The 27,938-nt window shown below is 41.2% G+C and overlaps 1 protein-coding gene across 1 annotated transcript; it reads right to left on the bottom strand.

Moving 5' to 3' along the window:
* Nucleotides 1-27,145, bottom strand: eIF1A (eukaryotic translation initiation factor 1A). The gene is made up of 6 exons (XM_068381324.1): nt 27,004-27,145; nt 10,765-10,859; nt 9,864-9,959; nt 8,861-8,993; nt 3,784-3,890; nt 1-610 (listed from the first exon to the last, which is right to left on the bottom strand). The coding sequence occupies exons 1-6, from the start codon at nt 27,017-27,019 to the stop codon at nt 605-607; spliced, it is 453 nt and encodes a 150-aa protein (XP_068237425.1). The 5' UTR covers nt 27,020-27,145; the 3' UTR covers nt 1-604.
* Between the last annotated feature and the right edge of the window lie 793 nt (nt 27,146-27,938).

Genomic DNA, 27,938 nt, shown 5'->3' with positions numbered 1-27,938 from the left:
TACAAACAATTTCATATTTATTAAGGAGCTTCTGATAATACTTAAGACAATTACGAACTCGTGACAATTTTCTGTAGCATAATGACCATATATAAAATTTATACATGGCTTATTAAATTAAAATACAGTATGCAATACAAAACTGTAGCTGTTTACATCAGGAGGAAAACTACATACTGTATCAAAATTCATAATAAATACTTCAAAATTTTTTACACCAAAAAAAAATTTAAACAAAAAATGGGATATAAAAAAAGGAAAATGTCCTTGTTAATCGTGTCTTTTCAATACAATTATTAATAAAGATTTGTATACATTAAAAGCTATACTGTACGTTTTCTAAACACTTCAGCACAAGGGTAACTACAAGGTCAACACACTGATCTTCATCAAATATAAAACATGAAGCTACAAATATATCTTAGTAAAAACCAAATAAAACTTTGTCCTTAGTTATGATCGTAAAACTTAACCAAAAGATTTTCTATGGCATAGACTAACCATAAGTAGGTTTTCTTAGCATACATATTGTGAACTTCGAGAAGAACAAACTACCATACTATAAATTCCCACTGGGTTTCACCAACTTATCCAATGACACGCTTCATATCTGAAAGATAGAAAGAAACCATGTACAAGTTCCATTTTTCACAATTTTTTTCCTGGTATAGTATATTGATAAGAAGGGAAAAATATGGGTTAGCATAACCGGTGTGAAAAATTTGGGTATACACAACTGAAGACCACAGTGTAAAATGAAAGCTAGTCTAAGTTGGGTAAAAAAAACACCTTGGTTAGTGTGATAACATGACTGTTATTATTCTTAATTTGTACTAACCCTCACAAATTTGGCACAAAATACTTATGCAGCAACTTTGAAAATGAGTAAATATGTAATAGGTATAATATCGTTGAAGACACCCGACAGGCAAGAAGCCTTTCCGCCACGCAGGGAAGCAGATACCCCTTTATTCCTACTACCAGCCTCTGACAGCTAAGAGAATCTTCTACAACATTCCTCTTTCCTGGTATATAATATAACTCGCTGATAGTTCTACTACGTTGTCAGATGCATGTGTGCCTGCTTTGCCAATTCATAGAGAGATTGGGACACCATCTCTCCCCGATTGACGTAAGCCACTACAGTAGTTTTTTCTCTCCCCAGGATTACTGAGGGCGCTCCTCAATGTTACAGAGTGCCCTATCAAACTCTGTTGGAAAGACTGCAAGGCTAGAAGAGCAGCTCATATTTCCATTAGGATGAAATGCATACTCCTTTTGTCTTCAGATCACAATACCAAGGTAGTTTTCTTCGTCAGGTGTGCCATCCCTCCTTTGACACATCCGTGTACAGCAGCATACGCCCCTGGTAAAGTCTACCACCAATGAAGATCGTCCACCACTTTTTGTTATACAGGAACCTGAAAGCGAGGAGGATTGGAGACTGCTGCTGACTAGTGTCCCTTTAGACACAACTGAAGCGATCTCTGGTGGAGATGCTTGTGAGGTATGAGCTTCTCTAATGATGAAGGATGCCCCAGATGATGTTGCCACTGCCTTGCTAGTTGCATTTGAGCAATGTAGATTGGTTGCACCACCTCTCTCGAGTCTGTTGATGCGATCATCTGAAGGGAAGCCTCTCACTGCCGTCGTGTCCATCAACATACCCAGATTCTCCACCTGTCTCTTGGGCATAAGAATCAACTTCTACCGATTGATTATAATCCCCAGATCGTGGCTAGAGACAAGTTTGTCAAAATTTGGAGCAACTTTAATCAAATTTAGAGATATCAGATTGTGAATCTCATTTGAATGGGCCCATGCAGAGATTAGATTGAACACTAGCATGAACACTTGGGGAGCAGTGGTCAGTCTAAAGTATATGATAGGAGGGATGGATCGTTATTTGAAAATATGCATTAGGTCAACATGGAGCAAAAAGTCGTTTTTCCTGATGGCTGTACATGCCGTGCTTGAACGGAGTTTGTTCAAGTGAGAGATCAATGATGAGTCTCCACCCACCCGTTGTTCTCTTCATTAGAATAAGACGGCTGTAACAACCAGGTGACCCGCCATGGACATCTTCTAGAGCTTATTTCTTACATCATCACCTTTAATTCGCTTGCGAGGAGGATGGATTTCGAACGTCAATAGAAAATAAGTGAAGGGAGGATGAGAGCTGATGAAAGGAAGGCATTATCCATCTCGGACTTTTACCACCCAACTTTCTGCACCTAGTCGCTGTCACACTGCAAATTGTCTTGACAAGCAACCCCACTCCCAAAAGCTGGAGGGGGGGTTCGATAATCTCAGCAACCTCTGCCACCTTTTCCAGTGTGGCCAGGTTAGGAGCAAAATTGATGAGCATGGGTCTCTCCCCCCCCCCCCCCTTCCTAGAGGTAGAAGGTCTGGAGATGTTGATCTGGTAGGGCCATTGCCTTTGAAGATTACTGATATGTGGATAAGGGAGTCATGACTCTCCTTCCTCCACTTGTCAACAGTTCTCATCTCCTACGGAAGGAATGTATCACGATGTCCAAAACTGATGCGTTCCTGAGGGAGAGAGCTGCTTTCTGTCCTCCTTAACTGGAGAGGTTACCACATCCCTACTCTTAAGAACCCAGTGTGTGATGTTTCCTCCTTCCCTTTAGAGTGTAACCTCCCCAGTCTCAGAACCGAACATGGTCTGTACTCTGAAGGGGAGGAACGGATCGTGGATTTAAGATAAGTGTGTGTAGCTTTGGTGCCCTTCTATCTCTTGCCCTCTCACTCTCTTGAGGTAGAGAAGATGCAAGATAACCTGACATCAGAAGGCCATGGTCGGAAGCGTGACAATGAGTGATCAGATCGCACAGAATACCTCCTTTTCAACGCAAGCGAGCCTATTTGTACTTGTTTTTGTTATCAATTTGAGATACACTTTAACAAAAATTACCGATGGTTTTCTTACTTATGTTTGTCATTGGCTGATTTCAAGCTGACGCTATCGAGAGTACCGTTAAGAGTACAATTAATATAATTCCTAACTTGTAAATATGCAATGTTTGAATTCAGAAATTTTTTAATACATGTTAGTTTTATAATGGAAATGATATAGTTAGTATTTTATTAGTCTTTGAAAATAAGTACACTACTCATATTTCAATGGTAGCAGTGACAATAAATAAACACCTCGGAAGTTGTTGGTTGTGAAAATGCATCCAAATTTAATAAAAAAAAGAAAAAAAAAACAACCACAAAACTATTATGAAGCAAAAAATCCTTTCAACTGCTCTTGAAATAAACTTGTTACATTTTCTTCCTCGGACTTGAAAAAAATTTTGGTTTTGTTTACATTTTTCCAACATTATTAATATAAGACAAATATTGCCTGCAGATACAGAATTCATTGTGGTCTAAATTAGTTTTTATGAATTCAATTCTTTCTTACTCATTTTTCAACACCAAAAATTAATATTAATTTACTTACTATACATCACACGCCAGATACTGATACAGTACTGTAATTTTATCACACCTTAACTAACACTGTCACCTACTTGCCAAATAAAGAAATAGTACTATAGAAGCACCAATATTCCAGGTTCTAGGTTCTCTTACGTATTTTGTTCATGAACAAAAGTTTCTTATTATCTTCTGATACCATCACATTTTATAGCATGGCGCCCATTTAAGAGTGCTATCGTATACTGTATTACTAATCTAAGTCAAAGTTACATTTAAAAAACCTAAAGATTTACCCTTAAGAAAAAAGAAATACACATTCACTGCTAATTCACTTACCACATCAATGTCAGCTGCAGCATCTTCCTCCTCTTCAGAATAATCATCGAACTCAATGTCGTCATCCATACCGTCCTCTACGAATGTGGAATTCTCATTGACTTTAACTGGAAATGAAGAAAGGAGAAATGTCAATACTTTTGAATGTTATTAGAAGATAAGAGTAGCAAAAATGCCACAAAATTCAATAAAACACTAAAAAAAAATTGTTTACTTTCTCAAAAGTAAAACTGAATTAGACACTTACTTGAAATACTTCAAATACAGTGCAAAATCACAAATATTAAAAGTAATTTGTATTTTTCCTAACTCTACAAACCCGAGTCCTTTAATAGGAGTGTGACTTCAGCTTAGTTGGAACGGCTGTTTTAACTTTTAATGAGGTAGTTGAAGTTGCCCGCAGGCTGAGAATAGGCACAGCCACTCACCAGGTAAACCAACCCTCACCTCACTGTACGTCAAAACGTGCCAGGTGTAAGGGTGTATAACATACCAGAAACATCATTTACAAAAATAATCCATATGGAAGTTAAAATCATTTGTTTAACAGAGTAACACATAGTCATATATTACACTCAAGGATTTAGCTCCTTCTCCTTTCTTCAGCCAACTTACGAAGACTTTGGTTTTCTAGCTTTATTCATGATTGTTCAAGTTATTTTAGTGTGTTTTTTACGACCATGCATAATTACAACTCTCTCTTTAGCCAAAGACAATATTCCCACCGTGAAGTATTATTCTTCCTACCCCGACAAACCCAGGTTAAGAGCTTAACTATCCACACATTTTACCCACTACCAACTCAGACCACTTGTGATTCTAGTCTTTATTTGTGATTATGGAAGATTTTTTAATGTATTTCTATGTTAGCATACATGATCAATCACACAAGAAACATTTTCTTAAGTGAGACGTAACCGTTGCTCCCCTCCCCCAGGGTGCTGAGGAAGTCTCTGCTGCTCAAGTCTGAAGCATTCAAGTTCTTAGGTAGTGTTACTGTACCATCACATGACAGAGAAGCCTGTAATCATGATTCCTGCTAGCTACGTCTTGGAGAGAAGAGAGAGAGCGCGGATTCTAACCTGGAACTGTGGATGGCTAGGTTCTCAGTCCTTGCCACAAACTCCGGGACGAAGTAAAGACGACCTGCTACCCTTCTGATAGACTTGCGACATACAAAATGCCATTCATTTCGCCCACTCACTCCATCGAGGCCAAGGCTATCAGAAAAAGTCTTAATAGCAAGATCCCTTTCGTACGGATACCGCTTAAGAGCTAAGAACTCAAGTGACATTCAATTCTTGGAGTTTAAGTTCTATAAACAATTTCCAAGAAGGGGAAAGATCTAAGCAATTCAGTCTGAAAACCTTGCTTAAGTCTAAATGATAGCCTTACACCGCAGACCGAGAGGAGCTTCTCGCGATGAAGGTAGATGAGAAAACCAGTATCAATTGCAGTGAGTCACTGACCTGAGAAGTATACCTTACACCAATCGCAGAAGATAGCCCACTTATTTGGTAGATAGCTGCAGAGGATCTTTGCAAATATCCAGACATTTTCTTTGTAATGCCTCGTATAGAGCCTTTCGCTTGAGGAGATGCTGGATAGTTGCCACCCATAAAAAGACAGAGATACCACAAAGTTGTGGTACCTCGACAGCTGACAAGAGTAGGTTAGCCCATTGGGATAGACCTATTAGTAACCTCAACAAAGAGCGGGTCGTCCTGAGGCTCAACATTGTCCAACAGTATGTTGAGTAATCAAAAGTCAGACTAGGGCAGAGAGGCATGAGCATCAGTGTTGTCTCAGGGATGTTGGAAAGCATCCTCCATAGATGTGGACCCATCTGGAAATGGAGAGAACACCAACACCTTGTTCAGCCAGGTGGCAACCAAGTCTATCAATGGGGAAACCCCAAAGGACAAGAAGACATTGTACCTGCAAGAAGTAGGGACCACACCTGTCCCTGACAGATGACCGTGTCCACTAGAGCAATGCATTGTCAAGAGGCCAAAGTGTGTGCCTGATTGTTGACATAGGCTACCAAAGGAATGGCCACTATACTTTACCAGCTCTACTGGAAAGCTTGCAATGCTAGATGCATTATTTGCCTTCTGCGGACCACAATCCCAAGTCTGACTGGTTTCTTGGCTGTGCACAGTTGTGCTAATACCAGCATCTCCAGAGGCAGGGAGTCAAGTGGAACTCCCCTGGTGAGGTTTTCATCATTCAGCCACCACAAAAGCTCGTCCCTCACAACTGGAAGCAGAAGGTAAGGGGGATAAGTGGACGCTGACTAGTGATGCTTCAGACCCCACTGTAACAATAGCTAGTAGACACTCTTGTGGAGCAAGCTACTCCACCAATGATATATGACCCAGAAGACATTGCCAATGTCGAGCCAGTTGTTGAATAAGAAAGGTAATCAGTCTGTCTTGATCTTAGAGCAACTGCCTTCTCAAGGATGACAAGATCGGCTAGACATTGGGAACCAAAATAAGAGAAATTCCGTTCGAGTGGTTCTAAGATGAGGCTTGTGGTAGACAGTCTAAAGCACTTGGCTTGAACAGATACACAACTCCTTCAAGAATGAAGGCGAGGACCTTTCTGTCCGTCCAATGGATCATTGGTATTTAGAAACATGCGTCCCTGAGGTCTACAGAAAGCATTAAGTTTTCTACCTAGATGGCGGCATGCACCATACCTGCAGTCTCCATCTTTAATGGAGTTTTTAAAACAAACATGTTCAGAGGAGAGATTGATGACTGGTCTCCATTCCCTTGTCGAATTTTCCACCAGGAAAAGTCGACTGTATAAACCTGGAACACTGACTAGGACAACTTCTAGCATGTTGTACTCCATCACTTTCACCTCTGCCGCAAGAGCCCGATTTTTCAGCAATTCTGGAGGGTAGGACAGGAATAATATTACAGTGAGGGGAGGGCAAGGGCAGATGAAAGGAAGGCAGTATCTGTCCCGAAGTACTTCCAACACCAAATTCTCTGCCACATTACCCATTGACAAGACAAGCTTCCACCCACTCACGGAAACTTAAGGGAATACTGACTTTAGCGTCCCCTTCCTCCCTCTATTACACTTCCTGGCTCAGAAAGGTTGGGGATAAAGGGAGGAATGTTATACCCGTCTTTTCTAGAGGTGGAAGCAACTGGAGTAAGAGTTCGGGTTCTACAGGCTACAAGAGGATTCTCCTACACTGACTTCAAAAGTTGGTATGTACAGAACCTCTTATGCCATTACCTTAGAGAGGACTGGGACCGTTGAAAGGTCTGCTTGAATGGTCAGCGAGTTGACTCGCCTTCCTCCATTTCTTCATTGTAGCCTCGACGTCCTTCTGTGGGAAGAGAACTGCAGACTCCAGCTTGGGACATTCCTTAGGATAAGTGCCTCATCTTCCCCCACATGATTGTGGGTAACGAGGAGAACCACAATCTACTTTTCTACCACGTATGGGTAAAGGAAGCTCTTGTTTCTCAGCCAAGCAAGAACAATCAAAAGTTCCTTCTCCACAAGAAAACTTTGGGGCTGTCGTCTTCAAAGGCAAGATTGAGGGAGTTACACGAACGTCTAGAAGGAGGGAAACAGGGAGAGTGGGGCAATGTCCTACCAAAACAGCGTGAGAGCTCGGTCTTGTACAAAACCGAGTGCTGGTAGCAGGAGCGTTAGCACCATTACCATGTACTAAAACACATTCCTGGGCTGGGTTGGGTTTCAGTATTGCACCACCGCAACCGCACAATCATAGGGAAAAATCAGTTGAGGTCTCGAGCGACTTCAAGGAAGCAGGCAACTTCTTTTAAAGTTCAGCAGCAGCGAGATAGAAGAAACGAGTTGGGGGAAGGAGAGCATATATGCTTCAATTTCTCATGACCACACTCAAGACGTCAAGGATTTCAAGGCCGACAAAACTAGGACGGGAGAGGTTACTTTTCTCCTCATAAGTAACCATATCATGTTGCTCCTCCATAAAGAACAGAAAGGCGCAACAAAGGAAGACTTCAGTCCTTGCATCAGCTAACATCTCCAGAAGCTTATACGTTGGTGGGGCCTGGCTGCCATTGATACCCAAATAAGATTACAATTTCCATATGTCCAGGTCCCTACGAACATCATCTTCGGCCACCACAGCAATAGGGATACTCTGAGAAGGGCAGAGGAGTATTACCTTCGGTGGGGAAATTTATACTTATGCTCCCTTAAAAAAATACCCTTACAAATTCCTCCCGAGGACCCAGCCCCAGAGGAATTAGAAGGAAATCCAGTGTGTTTTGAACTAGATGAAGAAGAGCTGCTATAGAGCTTCTTCGGCAATAGCATAGGCCTTGCTAACTCTAACAGCGAAGAATCCCTCTTAGGGTTTTTCACAAACTCAGCCCACAGCAAAGCAGATCATGCCCTACACTCATCACAGGGAGATGACTGCTATCAGTCATAAACCCTGCAGAAGACAAAATATTGATGGAGTTCCAAGTCGGACTTGCCCGTGAGCCTCCCCCAATTTTGATCAGGGCACATTCGCATGTATGCCAGCGGAGTCTACCTGAACAGGAAACAATCTGCATAAGACAAAGAAAAAGTATCAAACATTCAAAGTTTGTGGTCGAGAAATAAGTTGATGTTGAAGTCAATGGTAGGGTTGTTCTGCCTGGCAAGTGAGAAGGGCATACCCTCCAACCGCCAGCACCTATAAGCCCCTGGCTGAAAGGTTAAATGGTCATTCCAGCTTCCCTAAAAATCATACTCCTGTTAAAGGACGACAGTTTATATTCGTGCAGGAAAAAATGCAAAACAAATTATTGGTAATTAATATCTACTGGTAACAACCATGTAATTATTTAATGTATTTTGCAACTGTTTGAGCTTGTAATGCAGCTTAAAAAATCTATCAAAACCTCACACCATATATTAGCTCTGACCTGTTTCTCAAGACAAAAATTAAAAGCTGATTTGGTAAAAATTTTCATATCTGCTGTTGATACAACTTGCTTTAATGCTCAAAATTTATTATGTTAATCACAATCAACAATATTATGAGGAGTACAATATTTAAACAAAATACCTGATTCTGGAATTTCGCCATAGGATTTTAAGTTACGAGCTTCATCTGCATTGTATTTAAGAATTACATCTGCCTTCTTATCCTGGTAGTCTCGAAGTCCAAGAAGAATAATGTCACCTTGATTTATCCAAACCTGAAGAATACAGAAAATAAAATAAATGAGAAGATAATAACAAACTTACACTTTTTACAAAATATTTTCATAGTACACACGCAGAAATCATACATATGAAATTGAATATCAAACTATAAACTTTTTTGAATGAAGATTACTTCACACCATACTTCCTACTACTGTACTTGTCTAGGTGGGTAACGTTGCAGTGACAAATCCTTGTAATTGAACTGTTAACAATATTTTTGTTTAAACCCCCTCTAATATTTTCACAGTACTTTATAATTTTTAAGCCAGATGCCAGGTGTAGGGATCTTATTAGTAGGATACAGTAGTAATAACTTTAACTGCCCTCATTAAGCGATTGATCGTACTGGTACATATAATGATACATGTACTCCAGCAATCTAATATATTGGCCATATAACAAATATTTGAACTCCTCCAAGGCTTGCAATTTCACATGGTTCTCCTCCTCTTGTAAACTGTTAGCTCTCATACACTTTAATTTCAATCATGAGAATTTTGTGCATCAGAAATTGTCAACTACTTCAATTGCAATAATGAGCACTTTTAGCATTATAAATTGACAAAATCATTTTAAATCACAATCATGAGTATTTTTAGCATCAAATATTTCAAATGCAATTTTAAATATTTTAGCACAAGAAATAAACAACTACTTCAACTGCAATTTTGAGCATTTTTAGTATCAGAAATTTTGAACTCTATCTTAATTGCAATCATGAGTCAATTAATTCATGACAATTTCACTTATTTATTAAAGCTACTGGATTTGCAATTAATATAAAAATGAACTTGACCTAAGAAAAGGCCATTCCTATCTTGAAAAGTAATAAAAAGTTATCTCAACTATACTGTACTCACCTTCTTTCTTAATTTACCCCTAATGTGGCACAGCCTTTTCATGCCATCCGTGAAACACAAAGCTTCCAGTCTTCCATTTCCTAACATTTTAGTGACCTGTAAGGTAAAGGATCTCATAAAGACTTGTACTATTCGTTTTACATTCACTAATTTTTTATTTTTTTTTCAAATGTTTCTCTTATCACTACACTAGTACAGTATTTACAATGAACATTTCACCTGAAACAAAATTCCTCTGGTTTATAGTTTCTGAAACTGAAAACCAAAGCAAAGAAAATCATAAAATTTCATAAAAATAAACTGATGTTACTGACATCCCAGTCACAAGAGCTAATAATTCTGACTTGAGAGCAAATGTTATATATTTGGATCAATGAATGATAAAAGGCACTTCCAAAAAAAAGAGTATACATTAGCACATCTCTCATGTTCAGGCCAATACACATCCACTTAAATTACAGTATATGTTTCAATCATGCACTTTTACTAATGAAAATAAACATTTCTGATGTCTGAGGACATTTCTGGCGGAAGGCGAGTGGCAAATCAAGTGATTTCCTTCCGATGTGTTACTATTCCCATTATCGAAACATTAAGTAATGATACAAAGAATTTTATAATGTTTGAAGAAATATCAAGACTTCAAAAAAAAAAGGAAAAAGAGAGAGAGAGAGAGAGAGAGAGAGAGAGAGAGAGAGAGAGAGAGAGAGAGAGAGAGAGAGAGAGAGAGAGAGAGAGAGAGAGAGAGAGAGAGAGAGAGAGAGAGAGAGAGAGAGAGAGAGAGAGAGAGAGAGAGAGAGAGAGAGAGAGAGATTGTCTTACATATGGGAACATACTATAGCTTTTACTGTATTGTGCTTACAAAACTTCATTAACAGGTACAAAATTCAATCAAAAATACCTGTGCATATTCCTGTCCTTCTTCCTTGAAGATCAATTCACGTTTTTCTGCTTCATTTTCGTTCTTTCCCCTACGCCTGTTTTTACCTCCCTTTCCTGTAACAATATTATATTTAAGCCATGATACAAATAAGTTCAGATTAAATTAATATCATGTAAAAACATTTCTACTCGTATATCCATAAAACCTAGCTCACTTAAAAAGAACTTGACCATCATAAAAACTAGTTTTCAAAGTAATTTGTATTTGTCCAAAATATACAAACCCGAGTCCTTTAGTAGGAGTACTGTATGCTACTAGTGAAGCTGGATACGGCTGGTAAAACTTAACGAGGTAACAGTAAATATGTGTAGAGTGGTAGGTAAGCCCCACCCACTCCACAGGCCACTGAGCTCTCAATTTGACCTAACACCTAGGACATACAGTATTAGATGTGGCAGGGATTGTAACGATTAGTAACCCTACCTAGACACTGAGTAGGGGGTGGCTAGGGGTACTAGCCGCCTTTACTGTAGATATATATACTGTACTTACGGGATAGTGATCTAGTCACTTTTCTATTGCAGGCGTATTTGGGGACAGGTGATAGTAGGACAACTTATGTAAATAACTCCAGGTTTGTATTAGTTAGGGAAAAACCCAAATTTTCTATAATTTGTCATTTGAAGTAATTTGTATTTCCTTAACTACAAAGCGGAGTCCACTAATCAAGTTACAATCCCCGCCACATCTAATACTTTATGTCTTATGTGTGAGGTCAAAGTGAGAGCTAAGTGGCCTGTCGAGTGGGTGGGGCTTACCTACCACTCTACAGATATTTACTTACGATCTCTTCACCTCCGAGTTAGACTTGGAGTGAGACCAGTTGCGCCGCCAAAACTTCTTTTACTGGGAGGCAGACCACTCCCTACACTCAGGAAAGATGAGCGTAAACAACAGTGTTCATCAATGTCTAAACCTTGAGGAGGAGAAAGAGGAGACAACCGCTCTCTACCAGCCTAAAAGAGCTAGTATCCCTAGCCACCCCCTACCCAAGTCTAACTAGCTACCTTCCAGCTTTGCCAAAAGAATATCCATTAATAAATAACATAAGATCTGTTGGTTTGATGAATAACTGCTCTTCTAGGAAAAAATGATATTTTCCTTATAAAATAAATTTTTTAATATACTTACCCGGTGAATATATAATAGCCGACGTCTCCGACGGCCCGACAGATCCAAAAACTCGCGAGCGATCGCCGTGAAGGTTGCGGGTGTGCCCACCAGCGCCGACTATCGGCCAGATACCGCATATACTTGTCAACCACTCCAGTTCTTCTCAGTACGCTGGGTCTCTATCGGGGAGGAAGGGAGGGCCTTTAATCTTATATATTCACCGGGTAAGTATATTCAAAAATTTATTTTATAAGGAAAATATTTTTAAATATTAAACTTAGCCGGTGAATATATAATAGCTGATTCACACCCATGGTGGTGGGTAGAGACCAGTATTAATACAATAAAGGCGTATATGCTCAAGAGTTTTTTGACAAATATTTCATAAAAACCAACTTAAGTATAGGTACCTGGTAAGGAAGCTGACTCTGATGATTACTCTGCCTCATTAGTCCGCTTTCCTCACGAAGCCCAGCCATCCTTCCAGGATGCTGAAAGACTTCCAGGAGCTGTTATATCCAGGGCGAACACCCCTATAACAGGACCTCATCAATACCCTTAATCTGGGCGCTCTCAAGAAACAACATTTGACCACCCGCCAAATCAAAAAGGATGCGAAAGACTTCCTGGTCTTCCGTACAACCCAAGACAAGATTAAAAAACATTTCAAGAGAAGATTAAAAGGATATTGGGATTAAGGGAATGTAGTGGTAGAACCCTCACCCACTACTGCACTCGCTGCAACGAATGGACCCCGGGTGTAGCAGTCCTCATAAAGAGTCTGGACGTCTTTTAAGTAAAATGAAGCGAACACTGACTTGCTCCTCCAAAAGGTCGCGTCCATAATACTTCGAAGAGATCTGTTTTGCTTAAAAGCCACCAAAGTCGCTATTGCTCTCACTTCGTGAGTCTTGACCTTAAGCAAACAACGATCTTTCTCATTTAAATGAGAATGTGCCTCCCGGATTAAAAATCTAATAAAGTACGATAAGGCATTTTTAGACATGGGCAATGAGGGCTTCTTAACGGAGCACCATAAGGCCTCAGAACCACCTCGTATAGGTTTAGTTCGAGCTAAGTAAAACTTAAGAGCTCTAACGGGGCACAGCACTCTTTCAACTTCATTACCTACGATTTCTGACAGACTAGGTATTTCAAAAGATTTAGGCCAAGGGCGAGAAGGCAGTTCGTTCTTGGCCAAAAAACCAAGTTGAAGAGAACATATAGCTTTATTCGTAGAGAAGCCGATGTTCTTACTAAAGGCATGGATCTCACTGACCCTTTTAGCCGAAGCCAAGCTCACTAAAAAAAAGTGTCTTGAGGGTGAGATCCTTCAGGGAGGCTGAATGTAATGGCTCAAACCTGTCTGACATCAGGAACTGCAGGACCACGTCCAAGTTCCAAGCAGGAGTTGACATACGACGCTCCTTAGAGGTCTCGAAAGACTTAAGGAGGTCTTGGAGATCTCTGTTATTTGACAGATCCAAGCCTCTATGTCTGAAAACAGAAGCCAACATGCTCCTGTAGCCTTTAATGGTGGGAGCAGAGAGGGAGCGAACATTTCTCAGATGCAGGAGAAAGTCCGCAATTTGCGCTACAGAGGTACTGGAAGAGGAAATAGAGGAGGACTTGCACCACTCTCTAAATACCTCCCACTTCGACTGGTATACCTTGATAGTAGATGATCTCCTAGCCCTCGCGATCGCTCTGGCTGCCTCCTTTGAAAAGCCTCGAGCTCGAGTCTTTCGATAGTCTGAAGGCAGTCAGACGAAGCGCGGGGAGGTTTTGATGAAGTCTCCTTGCGTGCGGTTGCCGTAAGAGCAGACTCCTTGGGACGTCTACCAGCCATTGAAGTACCTCTGTGAACCAATCTCTCGCGGGCCAGAGGGGAGCAACCAACGTCAACCTTGTCCCTTCGTGAGAGGCGAACTTCTGTAACACCTTGTTGACGATCTTGAACGGCGGAAATGCGTAAGCGTCCAGGTGAGACCAGTCCAACAGAAAGGCATCTATGTGGGCCGCCTCTGGATCTGGGACTGGAGAGCAATAAGTTGGGAGCCTTTTGGTCAGCGAGGTTGCAAAGAGGTCTATGGTGGGCTGACCCCAAGTCATCCAAAGACACTTGCACACATCCTTGTGGAGGGTCCATTCTGTAGGGATCACCTGACCCTTCCGACTGAGACAGTCCGCCAAGACGTTCAATTTCCCTTGGACGAACCTCGTCAACAGTGAGATGCCTCGATCTTTTGACCAGATGAGGAGGTCCCTTGGGATGACGAACAGAGCGTGGGAGTGAGTGCCTCCTTGCTTGGAGATATACGCCAAGGCCGTGGTGTTGTCCGCATTCACTTCTACCACCTTGTTTCAAAGAAGACTCTCGAAACTTGTCAGTGCTAAGTGAACAGCCAACAGCTCCTTGCAGTTGATGTGAAGGCTTCTCTGCTCTGTCGTCCAAAGATCCGAACATTCCAGACTTTCCAGAGTCGCTCCCCAACCCAAATCCGACGCGTCTGAAAATAACACGTGGTTTGGGTTCGTGACTGCCAGGGACAGACCTTCTCGAAGACGTATGTTGCTGTCCCACCAGCTCAGGCAAGTCTTGACTGATACGGAGATCGGGATCGAGACCGCCTCCAAAGTTTTGTTCTTGTTCCAATGGGAGTCTAAATGGAACTGGAAAGGGCGAAGGTGAAGTCTCCCTAGAGAGATAAACTGTTCCAGGGATGATAGCGTCCCTAGGAGGCTCATCCAACTTCTCACAGAGCAATGGTCTTTCTCTAGCATGAGACGGACTTTGAGCAAGGCTTGCTCTATCCTGGTGGCAGACGGAAAAGCCCGAAAAGCTAGACTCTGTATCTCCATCCCCAAATAGAGAATCGTTTGGGAGGGAGTCAGTTGAGACTTCTCTATGTTCACCAACAGGCCCAACTCCTTTGCAAGATCCAACGTCCATTGAAGGTCCTGCAGACAGCGATGACGGGACGACGCTCTGAGCAGCCAGTCGTCCAGGTACAGGGAGGCTCGAATCCCCGACAAATGTAGAAATTTTGCTACATTTCTCATGAGCCTCGTAAAAACAAGAGGAGCAGGGCTGAGGCCGAAGCACAGTGCTCGGAATTGGTACACCACATTCCTGTATACAAACCTCAGATACGGTTGAGAATCCGGGTGTATAGGAATGTGGAAGTACGCATCCTGCAGGTCGAGAGAGACCATCCAGTCTCCCTCTCTGACTGCTGCTAGAACGGATTTGGTGGTCTCCATCGTAAATTTTGTTTTGACAACAAAAACGTTGAGAGCACTGACATCCAGCACCGGCCTCCAACCTCCTGTATGCTTTGGAACTAGGAAGAGACGGTTGTAAAACCCCGGTGATTGAAGGTCCGAGACTTTCACCACCGCTCCCTTCTCTAGCAACTGAGACACCTGCAGCTGTAGTGCCTGTCTCTTTGACTCCTCTCGATACCTGGGAGAGAGGTCTATAGGGACTTTTACCAGAGGAGGTCTCCGTACAAAAGGTATTTTGTACCCCTCCTTTAGCAACACAACAGACTCCCGGTCTGCACCCCTCTTCTCCCAGGCCTGCCAGAAGTTGGTTAATCTGGCCCCTACCGCTGTCTGAGGACGTGGGCAGTCAGACTCTGCCACGGGAGGACTTAGATCCTCTCCTCTTACCTCTCTTACTATCAGCACGAGCGCCTCCCTTACTGGGAGCTCTGCCACGAAAGGGCGGGATAAATCTCGTCGCTGGAGTATCGAACTTAGGTCTAACGACATAAGAGGATGAAGAAGGAGCAGCCTTACGCGCTGACGTAGCCATCAAGTCATGGGTATCCTTTTGTACAAGCGACGCTGCGATATCCTTAATCAACTGCTGTGGGAACAAGGCAGATGATAACGGCGCAAAGAGTAGCTCCGACCTTTGACAGGGAGTTACTCCTGCAGACAGGAACGAACAAAGAGTCTCCCTCTTCTTAAGGACTCCTGCCGTAAACGTAGCAGCGAGTTCATTAGAGCCATCACGGATAGCTTTGTCCATGCAGGACATAATTTGCACACACACATCTCGGTCGGCTGAAGAGATCTTCCTGCTCAAGGCTCCCAGCGACCAATCCAAGAAGTTAAAAACTTCAAAGGCCCTATAGACCCCTTTGAGGAGATGATCAAGGTCCGAAGAGGACCAGCACACTTTTGAGCGTCTCATGGCCAGACGACGGGGAGAGTCTACGAGGCTTGAGAAGTCTCCCTGGGCAGAGGCAGGAACTCCCAAGCCGAGAACTTCTCCCGTGTCATACCAGACGCTCGCTCGAGAAGCCAGTTTAAAAGGGGGAAAGGCAAAGGCTGTCTTCCCCAAACTCCTCCTGGTCATCAACCAGTCGCCTAGTAAACGCAAAGCCCTCTTAGAAGAGCGAGAGAGCACTAGCTTAGTAAACGACGGCGTCGAAGCAGCTAGGCCTAGCGTGAACTCTGACGGAGGCGAACGAGGAGCAGCAGTCACAAAATGGTCAGGAAAAAGTTCCTTAAAAATCAGCATGATCTTTTTAAAATCAAGAGAGGGCTGATCAACTTTAGGCTCCTCTCCATCTGAAAAATTCCCCAAAGGCATATCAGTTGGAAGGGGATCAGCGACTTCCTCATCCGACGGAACTTCGTCCGACAACTGCCGAGTCTCGTGATACGGAGAGACATGCCTAGGAGGCAACGCTTGACAGGCAATGTCAACAAGCGACGGAGCAGCAGCAACAGCAGAGGAAACAACGTCACGCCGCGGCTGAAAAGACAAAGTTTTGTGACTGACAAGCAACAGCAGTTTGAGTTGAATGTCGCTCGACATCAAGTCGAGACTGCATTGACTGCAGGGTCTGAGCAGGCAAAACAACTTCCGACTGCGGTGACAGACGCTCAACGTCACGGCGAGGCAACAGAGTCGGTCGGCGAACGTCAGTGCGGGGCTGCGGTGGCAGCTGCTGAACGTCAGTCCGAGACTGTAGCAAGGGGGGTTCCACGTCACGTGACTGACGTTAAAGACGAGGAACACGACTAGCATCGCGTTTCAAAGCACTAGAAACGTTAGTACTAACATCAAACGGACGAGAAAACACTCGTTTAGGCGGCTGAAGGCCAGAGTCACGTTCATCGCACTGGCGAACCGCAAGCAAAGGATCATCGTGAACCTGTCCATGCTCATAATCTTTCATGAGAGAGGAAAGCTTAGACTGCATGTCCCGCAGGACAACCCACTTCGGGTCAACGGGAGTCGGAACGGGCCGTGACGTCGGTAACGTCTGCGCTGGCAAAACATTGCCTCTACCGAGACCCTCGGACTCCGTGTTACGCTTTCGCTTAACAGGCGAACAGTCATCCGATGACTGCAAGTGGTCAGAGCTGCCCCAATGGCTACAGCCAGGACGCTGGACCTGTCCTGAAGGGACTGACTTTCGCTTTAAGGGCCTAGATACCTTGCGCCAAGGTTTCTTATGCGATAAGTCGTCAGAGGACGAGGAGAACTTAGTCTCACCCGTCTTATGGTAAGGACGTTCTTGATGAGAAACGTCTGATACCAAAGAGGGAACGTCTGTACGCTGGTTTACACCTCTCGCCCCCTTAAGTCCTACGACATTACTTCTCCCTGGTGCAGGGGAGCCTGAAAGAGGTCTCGGACTAGGGGAGCGACAAGCACGAACAGACGAACCCTCGGTCGCAACACTAAACACATTTTGCGCACTTATCACTTTACCACTTAGATTTTCTGCTTTACCACTTTTCAACAACTTTACATCGGACATTAACTGGTTTCGGTCCGAGGCTAAGGACAACTTTCTCGCCTAAAGCTTGAATCGCTAAAAACAAATCCCGCATAGACGGTTCATGAGTGCTAGCAGGGGGTTCAGGAACAACCACTACAGGGGAAGGATTAGGTTCAGGGGCATGGGAGGAGGAAAATTCCAAAGATCTAGAGGAGCTTCTCCTCACCCTATCTCTTTCGAGCTTACGAGTATATTTTTCATACTCAAGCCATTCGAATTCCGACAAGACCACGCACTCCTCACACCGATCTCCTAATTGGCAGGTTTTACCCCGGCAATTAGAACAAACAGTATGAGGGTCGATAGAGGCCTTGGGAAGACGTTTGTTACATTCTCTCGCACACTTGCGATATACAGGAGAAGGGTCAGCCATTTTGAACAACCAAAGAAAATCCAAGTCAAAGCCAAATTCATCAACAAGAAACACAAGCCAAAAAAAGTGTTTCAAGAGTTTTATTGAAGAGACACACCAACACAGCGAACGCCAATAAAACAAACAAAACAAAGTACTTCACCAATTCGGTAGAAAACTCGAGGTCTAAAGCGAGCGGAACCAACTTGTCGGCAAGACCGACAGAGAAGAACTGGAGTGGTTGACAAGTATATGCGGTATCTGGCCGATAGTCGGCGCTGGTGGGCACACCCGCAACCTTCACGGCGATCGCTCGCGAGTTTTTGGATCTGTCGGGCCGTCGGAGACGTCAGCTATTATATATTCACCGGCTAAGTTTAATATTTAAAAAGATAGCCTTTACACCAAAAGGAGGACGATAGTTTTCTGTTTCTTAAATTGTTGATAGGGGTCCGGTTCTGTCAAAAGACGATGCTGGGAGCCTGTTTAAGTGGAGAAGGTCGAGGCATAGCTGCGGAGGAGCAGAGAAGCAAGTTGCAGCTGCTTTCCTAAAAAAGAAAAGCCTGACTAAACTTTTCCCACATTTCTATTGCCGAGGCAACTTTCGCAGGCAGGAATAATGGCGGATGATCAATAACGTTAGTATTTCTAAGGGCCAACGTATCCCTGGAAGACATGACGGGCAAATTTAGTCATGACGTCCCTCCTTTTAAGGACAATTTCCTCAGATGAAAGAACACTGTTGAAAAGTGTACTCAAAGAGTTTTCGCTCTGGAGCGATCAAGAGCCTCAAACATCAGCATCTAACGTTCTTCGAAACAGTGGTCAAGCCATGAGCCGGCTTGAAAAGCTGACAGAGCTGCAAACTCCAGTTTCTGCAACTCAGGAGCAGAAAAGGGAGCTGTTTGTTGATTAAGGCGGTAACTTGATGCCCCTGGTGTCAGGACGGCTAAATCCGGGTCAACCAGTGAGGGAATGGGATACGCTACTGTAGGAACGTAAAACTTCCGTTGATGGGAGAGCAGGAGGAAGCAATCTCAATGACTTGCCTGATCTAAGGGAATTTTCCACATCTGAAATTTGCTTATTTATTTGGATTAAAGCATTTCTAGCTTGACTAGAGAGAAGAATATCAATCGTGTGCTTAGCACTTAGTGTGTCCAGGAAGAAGCCATCGATAAAACACCATCTCCCAACAATTGGAGCACAAGACCTTACAGTATTTTTATGGAAGATGCCTCCCTGGGCCAGATGGGACTTCCTGGGGAGTACCACCTGTCACCTCTGAAGAATCTGCCTCAGCAGACTGGTCTGGAATCTTCTATAACGTAAAAGAATAAAGAGCCAGGAGACATGGTTCTAGGCCTAGACATTGAAGGAGTTGGTTCCTGCCTAAGGCATTGTCCTGGAATTTTTACATTTCTCAAGACATGTTTTCTCTCCTGGTAACCCTCATGCATATAAACTGAGGAGAGTGACGGAGAACAAGAAGACACAAATTAGGTGCATCACACATGTGAAATAGGTTCATGAGATGGTGGAGGACGTGGAGGTTTTACCTCTTTCTAAGCTGAGGAATGAGGCGAACTAGATTTGTGTAATCTGTAATCTCTTCTAGAATATTCAGATATTTCAGAGCCTTCAACTCGGGGGGGGGGCAGTGTATGTTTACGAAATAACACAACATCCGGAAGAGAACTAGGTCTCGGATGCTTATGTGCTGGTAAAACAGGACACTGGGAAGCAGGAAGGATAATTTCTGAGTCAGAGGATACAGTTCTGCACTCTGTTCCATCACCAGTCTTACAACTAATACAGTGAACCCTCGCTACTTCGCGGTTCGACCATCGCGGATTCACCACTTCGCGGATTTTTTCCATAACCTATATATATACAGTAACATATATATATATATATATATATATATATATATATATATGTATGCATGTTCTGTATTTATGTATATATGTATGTATGTATATATGTAGGTATGTATATGTGTATACATATATATATATATATATATATATATATATATATATATATATATATATATATATATATATATATATACACACACATATATATATATATATATATATATATATATATATATATATATATATATATATATATATATATATATATATATATATATATATATATCTAATCTAAAGTAGGAAGATGTGATGTAGTTCTAAGGGAATAGTATGGGAAATATGTCTGGGTAATAAGCAAAGCTCTACCTCCAGTTTGTTTCTTCATTATGATCAGAGATAATTGTAAACAAAACATTGGTTGCCATTTTTTAACGTGCTTTTTAGCGTGTTTAGGAAACGCATGATATAAAATTGCCTTTAATATTTGTGCCTATTTTAGTTTAGGGTACTATAGTACATGCATTAAGTGTTCTGTACATTAAAGGGTAGTTTGTTAACAGTACTACGTACAAGGGAAGGTTTTAAAAGTCTGAATATACATGTTGAATAAATAGGTAAATATGGTGTCACTACTTCGCGGATTTTCACCTATCGCGGCCGCGTCTGGAACCTATCTACCACGATAAACGAGGGTTCACTGTACTACAGATTTTTTACAATGGTCTGAAGATTTTAACCAATAAGTCACTGATGTATAGAGAGGGCTAAGTCCTGGAAACAGTAAGCGACGGGGCCACAAGTTGAAATGCGTAATAACAGCAGCGTATTCACCAGGAAGCCTAGTGGAGACAGACCATACACCAACAGGAGCATGTTCGCCAGGATGACGGATAATGGTGGTGGCCCGTTTAGGAGACTTGCCAACACAAGAACGTGTAAAGGCGGCAGCAATTTTTTGTGGATATTCTTTTAAAGAATCGGTGTGAACATGTGGTAGTAAGTATTCGTGTTGTGTATATACTGACGGACACATCTCAAGGGGCTTAGTAGGAAATCGGACGCATTTCAAGAGGTTTTGTGGGAAAGCCGACGCATCTCAAGAGGCTTTGTGGGAAAGCGGAAACATCTCAAGAGCCTTTGAAGGAAAGCGGAAACATCTCAAGAGCCTTTGAGGGAAAGCGGACGCATATCAGAGGCTTTGTGAGAAAGAGGACATGGGGATTGTTTGTAGGTGTGCAGATGCACTGACAAGCTAATACGTACTAGTTCCAGAATGATATGTAACAATCTTTCACAAAAGATTTTCTAAGGGAATAGGTTAAAATACGATACCTTAATTACTAGCGAAACTGAAATTCGCTATAAGAAATGGACGAGTGATGGCTAGTTTGGTGTTTTTCTCAATATGTTTAATAGAGGCTGGGGCATCATAACTTGCATATAGGTTGATTATACAGTAATGTGAAGTCAAATCTCTCACTAACTCCATTGTTTACATTTGGGAGACTGATGGAGATTTATTGCTCATGCGTTACATGCACTCACTTTTGCGAGCTATTCTATTTCTTGTGTCTTAATCATCAACTGGATTCTTTAACCAAGTACGGGCTTCCAATTATTTATGCACAAGTTCCTGGATATTGTTTCACAACAGCCATTTTTTTTCTACCCTTCCCTTCACCACCATCACAAAGACATTTCCAAGCGGGAACTAAGGGAAGTACAATCTATTTTGAAAGTGTAATTTCATCTATGTCAGCAATTCATTATAATGAAAAAGGTCTCCGTTCAGTTTATAGCTATTGCTACTCATGTGAAAGTAAAAAATAACCAACGGGGCTTGCGAGCGCAGCTCAACATGTATCACCAGGCAGAACATAGGAGCAGTGACATTTTTCTTTTTTGCGAGCAGAGGGCCATGGCAGAGCAAAAACCATGAGGACATTTAGTAAATCATAGATAATTATGATACTTTAATTTTCAGCCACTTACATGAACCATATATTTTCTCAACTAGTTATTTTATGTTTATTTTGCCTTTCTGACCACTATTATTGCAGCAAATCACTTGATTTTGGAATTTTCCCACCCCAAAGTATGCCCGGTTTCCCATAATTATCTTTATACAAGGGAGTCAAAACACTAAAACAGCTGGTAACCCCAATAATCATGGTCAGAAATGCATAAAACACAAGATGGGGAGTAGGAAAAATATATAGTACATGTATTTGGCTAGAAATTAAAGAACATATAATATATTACTGGAGAATATAGCAAATTTTAAATAATTTGTAGTTTCCCTGGCTAAACCGTTACTTTTTTCAAATTTTGGGAAATTTTAAAATTTCAGAAGTTACAGCGGAAATTTATAAAAAAAAAAAAAAAAAAAAAAAAAAAAAAAGAACCCCAACTAACCTAACCTATGAGTCATATCCTTAACTACAAAGGGAAGGGGGGGGGGTGTATGTATGATAGCGGCCACCTGTGTGTATTTTTATGTCTAATGTAACTTAGAATACGGCAGTGTAAGGGGGGGTTGTAGGTGGGAGTTACGGCCCCCCCTTAGGTAAGTAGGTAAGGACATGGCTTATAGGTTGCATTAGGGGGGAAAGTTTTGGTCAGTCGATGTCCATTTTTAATGAACGCGAGGAACTGGCAGCTGATATACAAAGGCTCCGGGAAGGGGATATGCCTCAACTGCAAATCCCCCCTTAGACTGCCATACCCTTAACTTACACTAGAAGTTAAGTCTCAACCCTGCATTTGCTTTCCATCCAGCTTCACTCCTGAAACTGAGTTTTTCAGGCATATCACCAAGTTCGAGTCATTTAGGCTGTGATCCTCTTATGCCGTGACCCCTTTAGGCAGCAAGTCATCTAGGCAGAGAGATGTTTAAGCAGGATGTCACTTAAGCCGAGAGACGTTTAGGCCGAGTCGTTCAGGCAGTGATCCCTAATTATTCATTAAAAGCATACCAACACATTTATATTTCTATAATTCTAACATGTAGAAATAAGTGAAATCTTTTCCTGGACAAGTAAAACAATTATTTTATTCATAGGTATCAATCATATTTTCAGTATATATCAACTTTCTTTTTAAATTTATCTTCCGGTGATAAAAATCAGGGTCTTTTCATCAGGTGAGCAATGTAAATTTTATTCTATTTGTAAAAACTCACTCTTTGCTAACAAGCTACCAAACTATTTTATTAATAAGTTAACAACTAATAGATAGTTTTAAAAAATTCTAGCTTAATTAGTTAAATAACGTTATTATCTTTATAATCATTGCATAAACGCATACAATAAACAAACAAAAAAGTATCGTTAGTAAAGTTTTAATCATTGCATAAACGCATACAATAACAACCAAACAAAAAACGGCTGTTCGGTTATGAACAATCGAATCAGATAGCAGCTGCTTTGCTTGTATTTCAACCATCGTATGATAGATAGTAAACCGTAGTTGTTAGAAAGTTAAGTAACAAGACTGACATTTTCACCTTATACCCTTATTCACTACAGAGAAAAGATCAAGAAAATATACTGCCAAATATACAAAAAAACGTGTAGCTGAAGACGAGAAACCAATTTTCATAGGCACTTTTCTGTTTGGAATCAGGGAGAGCTGTGTTAGAAACTAGAAGAAATAAAACGAAAAACTGGTGGGAATTTATGTGCAAATCATGTAATTAAATGCAAATGCCGAATTTAAACACGTGACAAAGTGTATGGAAACCGAGATAATAGTTTGATATGAGACTATATAAATAATTTCCTAAGCTTTATAATCAAGTATTGCAGTCCTCCTAGAAATTAGCTTCAAAATTAGTCTTCAAACCTAGCATGATACGTTGAGTATATACGATATTTTTCACACTAAGGCAGTGCACTGAGGGATGGAACTTTCAAACACAAAATTTCAAATTTAGTAGTTCTATGAATATTAAGTGTTTTGGGACCGTTTTAAGATTACGGACATGGTGGTCATTAAAATTGCGGCCTAAACGACCCATGGCCTAAATGACTCTTGGCTTGAAATTCTAACGGCATAAACAACCTGCTCCCATACCACCTGCGTTAATCCATCCATAAAACTCGGAAAACACATCGGGGTCTTCATCTGTCATGACAACCTAAACAAAAGCAGAAAAAAGGTATTTTCGAAGTGTATGTATGATGGCGGCCACTTATATGTATTTAACTTAGAATACGGCAGTGTAAGGGGGGGTTGCAGGGGTGCACTAGGGCCCCTGGAGCCTCTGCCGTTTATGGGGACAGCCCTTTGACCGGCCGAAAATCGAGGTAAAAAAGTCCGAAATCGGCTCTTTTTTACGGGAATGATTTGGTAAATAATGTAGATTGACGGGACAGTATTAAATTGTAAAACCGAATGTTTCTTGAAATCGAGTAAAAAAAAGTCCGAAATCGGCTCTTTTTACGGGAATGATTACATGACGTGTCCTTAAAAACTACAAACTTAACGAAGGGGTAAATATGTAGATTGACGGGACAGTATTAAATTGTAAAACCAGTATTAAATTGTAAAACCGAAGGTTTCTTAGACTGGGATGACACGGGCTCTATCTATCGGGAAAGTTGGAAACTGAGTAGGAAAATCTGCTCTTTTTCGCGGGAATGATCACGGAATGAAATATTAAATTCACTGGTTTTGTAAATGCTTGTCCCAACAATCTACATACTAGGAACCCTCTGGTCATGGATGTCGGAAATGTGCGAGAAAAATGGACAACTAACCCAAAATTCCCCTCCTAACCTGACCTACAAGCCATGTCCTTACCTTCATCGTGAACTAAACGGGGGGGCTGACGCCCCCCTGCGACCCCCCAAACACTGTTGCTAACATACAAACCCCACAAACCAAACCTAACCAATCCTAGTAGTTCCCAGGTCACTACCCCTACCCAGGGGCAAGCCCCCGGACCCCCTTCGTAAGTCTCTCTCCTACAGAAAAGAAGTTCCATGTCCTTACCTTCATCGTGAACTAAACGGGGGGGCTGACGCCCCCCTGCGACCCCCCAAACACTGTTGCTAACATACAAACCCCACAAACCAAACCTAACCAATCCTAGTAGTTCCCAGGTCACTACCCCTACCCGGGGGCAAGCCCCCGGACCCCCTTCGTAAGTCTCTCTCCTACAGAAAAGAAGCTTTGGGCAGCACTCAAAATTATATCTTATCCACATGATCATATTATAGGTTACTCAGGCTTACCTTAAATTTCGTAGTCGCTAAAACCACATCAGGGCCACATCACCTGTTTTACACTTTTTACATGTACCTCTAAAATCCCTTAAGAGGCCTTCTCGAAATAAATAGTGAAAGAATTCGGGGGTAACACGAGTGAAATCACGTAGATGTATATATCTGAGGGTCTTAATTGCATCAATCTGATCAATACGGGAGATAAACTCGAAAATATCACTCACAGAGAAACTATACGGAACAGGTCTATCCATCACGGCGGTTAGAGTTGGAAAGGGTCGGCTGTAGGTCAATCTCGGGTCATGGGGGGGATTAAAAATTTGAAATCACGCGGCCCACGAAAGGGTTAGTTCGGTTGCTTTGTTTGACACTGGCTTTATCTGACGAAATATCTTAACTAGATGCTGGATAACCTAACCTTTGTTTGTATATAAAACAAAATAGTATTCGGCATAATTTTGGGACGATTTCGAAAGAAATAACAAACTTAACAAGAGATTAAAATGAAAATTGTTGAAATTAGCGAAAACATACGTACGAACATCGAAAACTGTTCATGCTTGCGCGACCAGCTGATATGCGAATCGAGCGCCGCCAAACGGGTGTTATTATAATCAGGCAGGAAACAATGATTGCGGGAAATTTTACGACCGAGTAAGTTGGCCGTGGCTTCAGCGTACGACGCATTGTAACGGCCTTTTTCTAACATAACATTTCATGATAAATATCCCAGCAGTATCAAATGTCACTAAACATGACGTGTCCTTAAAAACTACATACTTAACTAAGGGGTAAATATGTAGATTGACGGGACAGTATTAATTTGTAAAACCGAACGTTTCTTAGACTGGGATGACACGGGCTCTGTCTATCGGGAAAGTTGGAAACTATGCAGGAGCTACCCGTGACTTGCGTACGGACCATGCTGAACTTAGAAAATATTGCCGTGGTAAAGGTAAATTGTGTTATTAGTCAAAACGATAAATTAACATCATATTATGGTATGTTAGAAAATTGTAAAGAACATCAACCCCATAATGAAATACGATTTGGCTAGTAATAAGAAAGATATCCCTGTCCCCATAAACGGCAGACACCCCGGGCCCCTTTTAGGTATGAAGGTAAACACGGCTTGTAGGTTAGGTTAGTCGATTTTTAAATCAACGCATGATGAACTGGCCGCTGATGTACAAAGGCTCCATATTTCCATATCTATTCATAGATGCAAAACTAGGTGATGGGGGTTCAACTCGTTTTATTACGGTTTCAAGTAGGGTTACGAATATTGTGCTACAGTAAACTAAAAGCTAAATGTTTCCAAATTTCCTCTAAAATATGGCCAACATTCAGGAGTTGCACCACTTGTGGAAATATATAGCAGATACTCGATGGCCTAGCTACAGTAAAAATTAAAGTTAAGTATATCTTTGGTAAACGATAATATTTTTAGTAGACTAGTCAGGTTCGGCAAACCCAATTATAAAGTATTTGTTTACTTACGTAGCCCTTGCCTGGGTCATGCTGGGCTTTGGCCTTTAATATCCGCCTGACGGCCACATTTAACCTCCAACCAGCGTTAAAACAATCTCAGTATAAATAAATCAAACTTCACTAGCTTTGGGTTAAATGGCTTAATTTATAATATTGAAAACGACGACGGTTTCGTATTTTTTTTCATTAAATTAGGAATAAAAATAATTCCATTCACTTCCATGACACATGCCCAGTTGGTCGACTCTAATATACAATTATCGCTTCAATTATATTCAAATTTACACCACTCACAACATACAACGAGGTACATAATATCTACAAACCTTTATTCTTGGGCATGGTGAAATCTGCGTCTCGAAATTCAGGGCAAATAAAGAGAGTATGAGCTGCGTATGTCTGCCTTGCAGATGGTGGTCGAGCGAGCTAGTCAATGCAGCGTCTTATTGACAGATAGAATTATTTTCTACCTTAGTCAAATCAATCATTTTTTATTAATTTAAATCAAATAATAAAGTATTTGAATTATTGATAAATTTTATATATGCATTTAAAATACGTATTAGTACAATAATAAATTCTGCCTAAGATCTCGTTTGACTGTCTTGCGAAATGTTTATACTATAAACATTTATCTGAAAACCTATTTGATATGATAATTACTTTGAATATTTGCGAAAATCATTCATATGCTGTTAAATAGATATAAAACATATCTATCAACATGTAGTTTTGTCGTCATTTCTATATTTCCAATGTAGTTGATATTTAGCATTTAATATTACGCAGAACGATATCCATTGTTTTGACGTTTTCATTTTGATAATGCATCAAGATATTTTTTCCTTACCCACTAGTATCGTCTTTTATTTGCATGCGCAGAAGTAATGTTTATTTCAAGGTATGAATCAAGGGGTTACTAGGACAACACTTTTTTTTGTAATTTAATATTCTAACTTACTGATAAAGCAAGTCTTGCAAATGATATAATCAATGATCCAGTTAGGTTTTCATAACCGAATATTCTGAAAATATTTAAAGAGTTTATCAAAATTTACAAAATATTGAAGTAGGCTATATTCGTTTTTATGATTCATTACCTTTAACCTGAAGCTTCGACTGACCTTTGCGGTTATATTTAAGCTATGCTCCTGAATTTTTGAGACGTTTTTATGAGAGGCGATATTTATATTCATTGCTTTGTTCCAGACTAATTTGATAAGAAGCAACAAAAAATTTGATTCATCAATGTATACAATTA

This window comes from Palaemon carinicauda, chromosome 1 (assembly GCF_036898095.1).
Source record: "Palaemon carinicauda isolate YSFRI2023 chromosome 1, ASM3689809v2, whole genome shotgun sequence".
NCBI lineage: Eukaryota > Metazoa > Arthropoda > Malacostraca > Decapoda > Palaemonidae > Palaemon > Palaemon carinicauda.
Note: the sequence above shows the minus strand (reverse complement) of the source record. Positions and strands in the feature narration are given on the sequence as shown.

What these genes read in the sequence shown, in the direction of transcription:
- eIF1A (XM_068381324.1), bottom strand. An exon ending in AAGGACAGGAATATGCACAG is followed by an intron (nt 9,960 to 10,764) that starts GTATTTTTGATT and finishes TTTACCTTACAG; the next exon opens with GTCACTAAAATGTTAGGAAA. An exon ending in TGGCGAAATTCCAGAATCAG is followed by an intron (nt 3,891 to 8,860) that starts GTATTTTGTTTA and finishes CTTCATTTCCAG; the next exon opens with TTAAAGTCAATGAGAATTCC.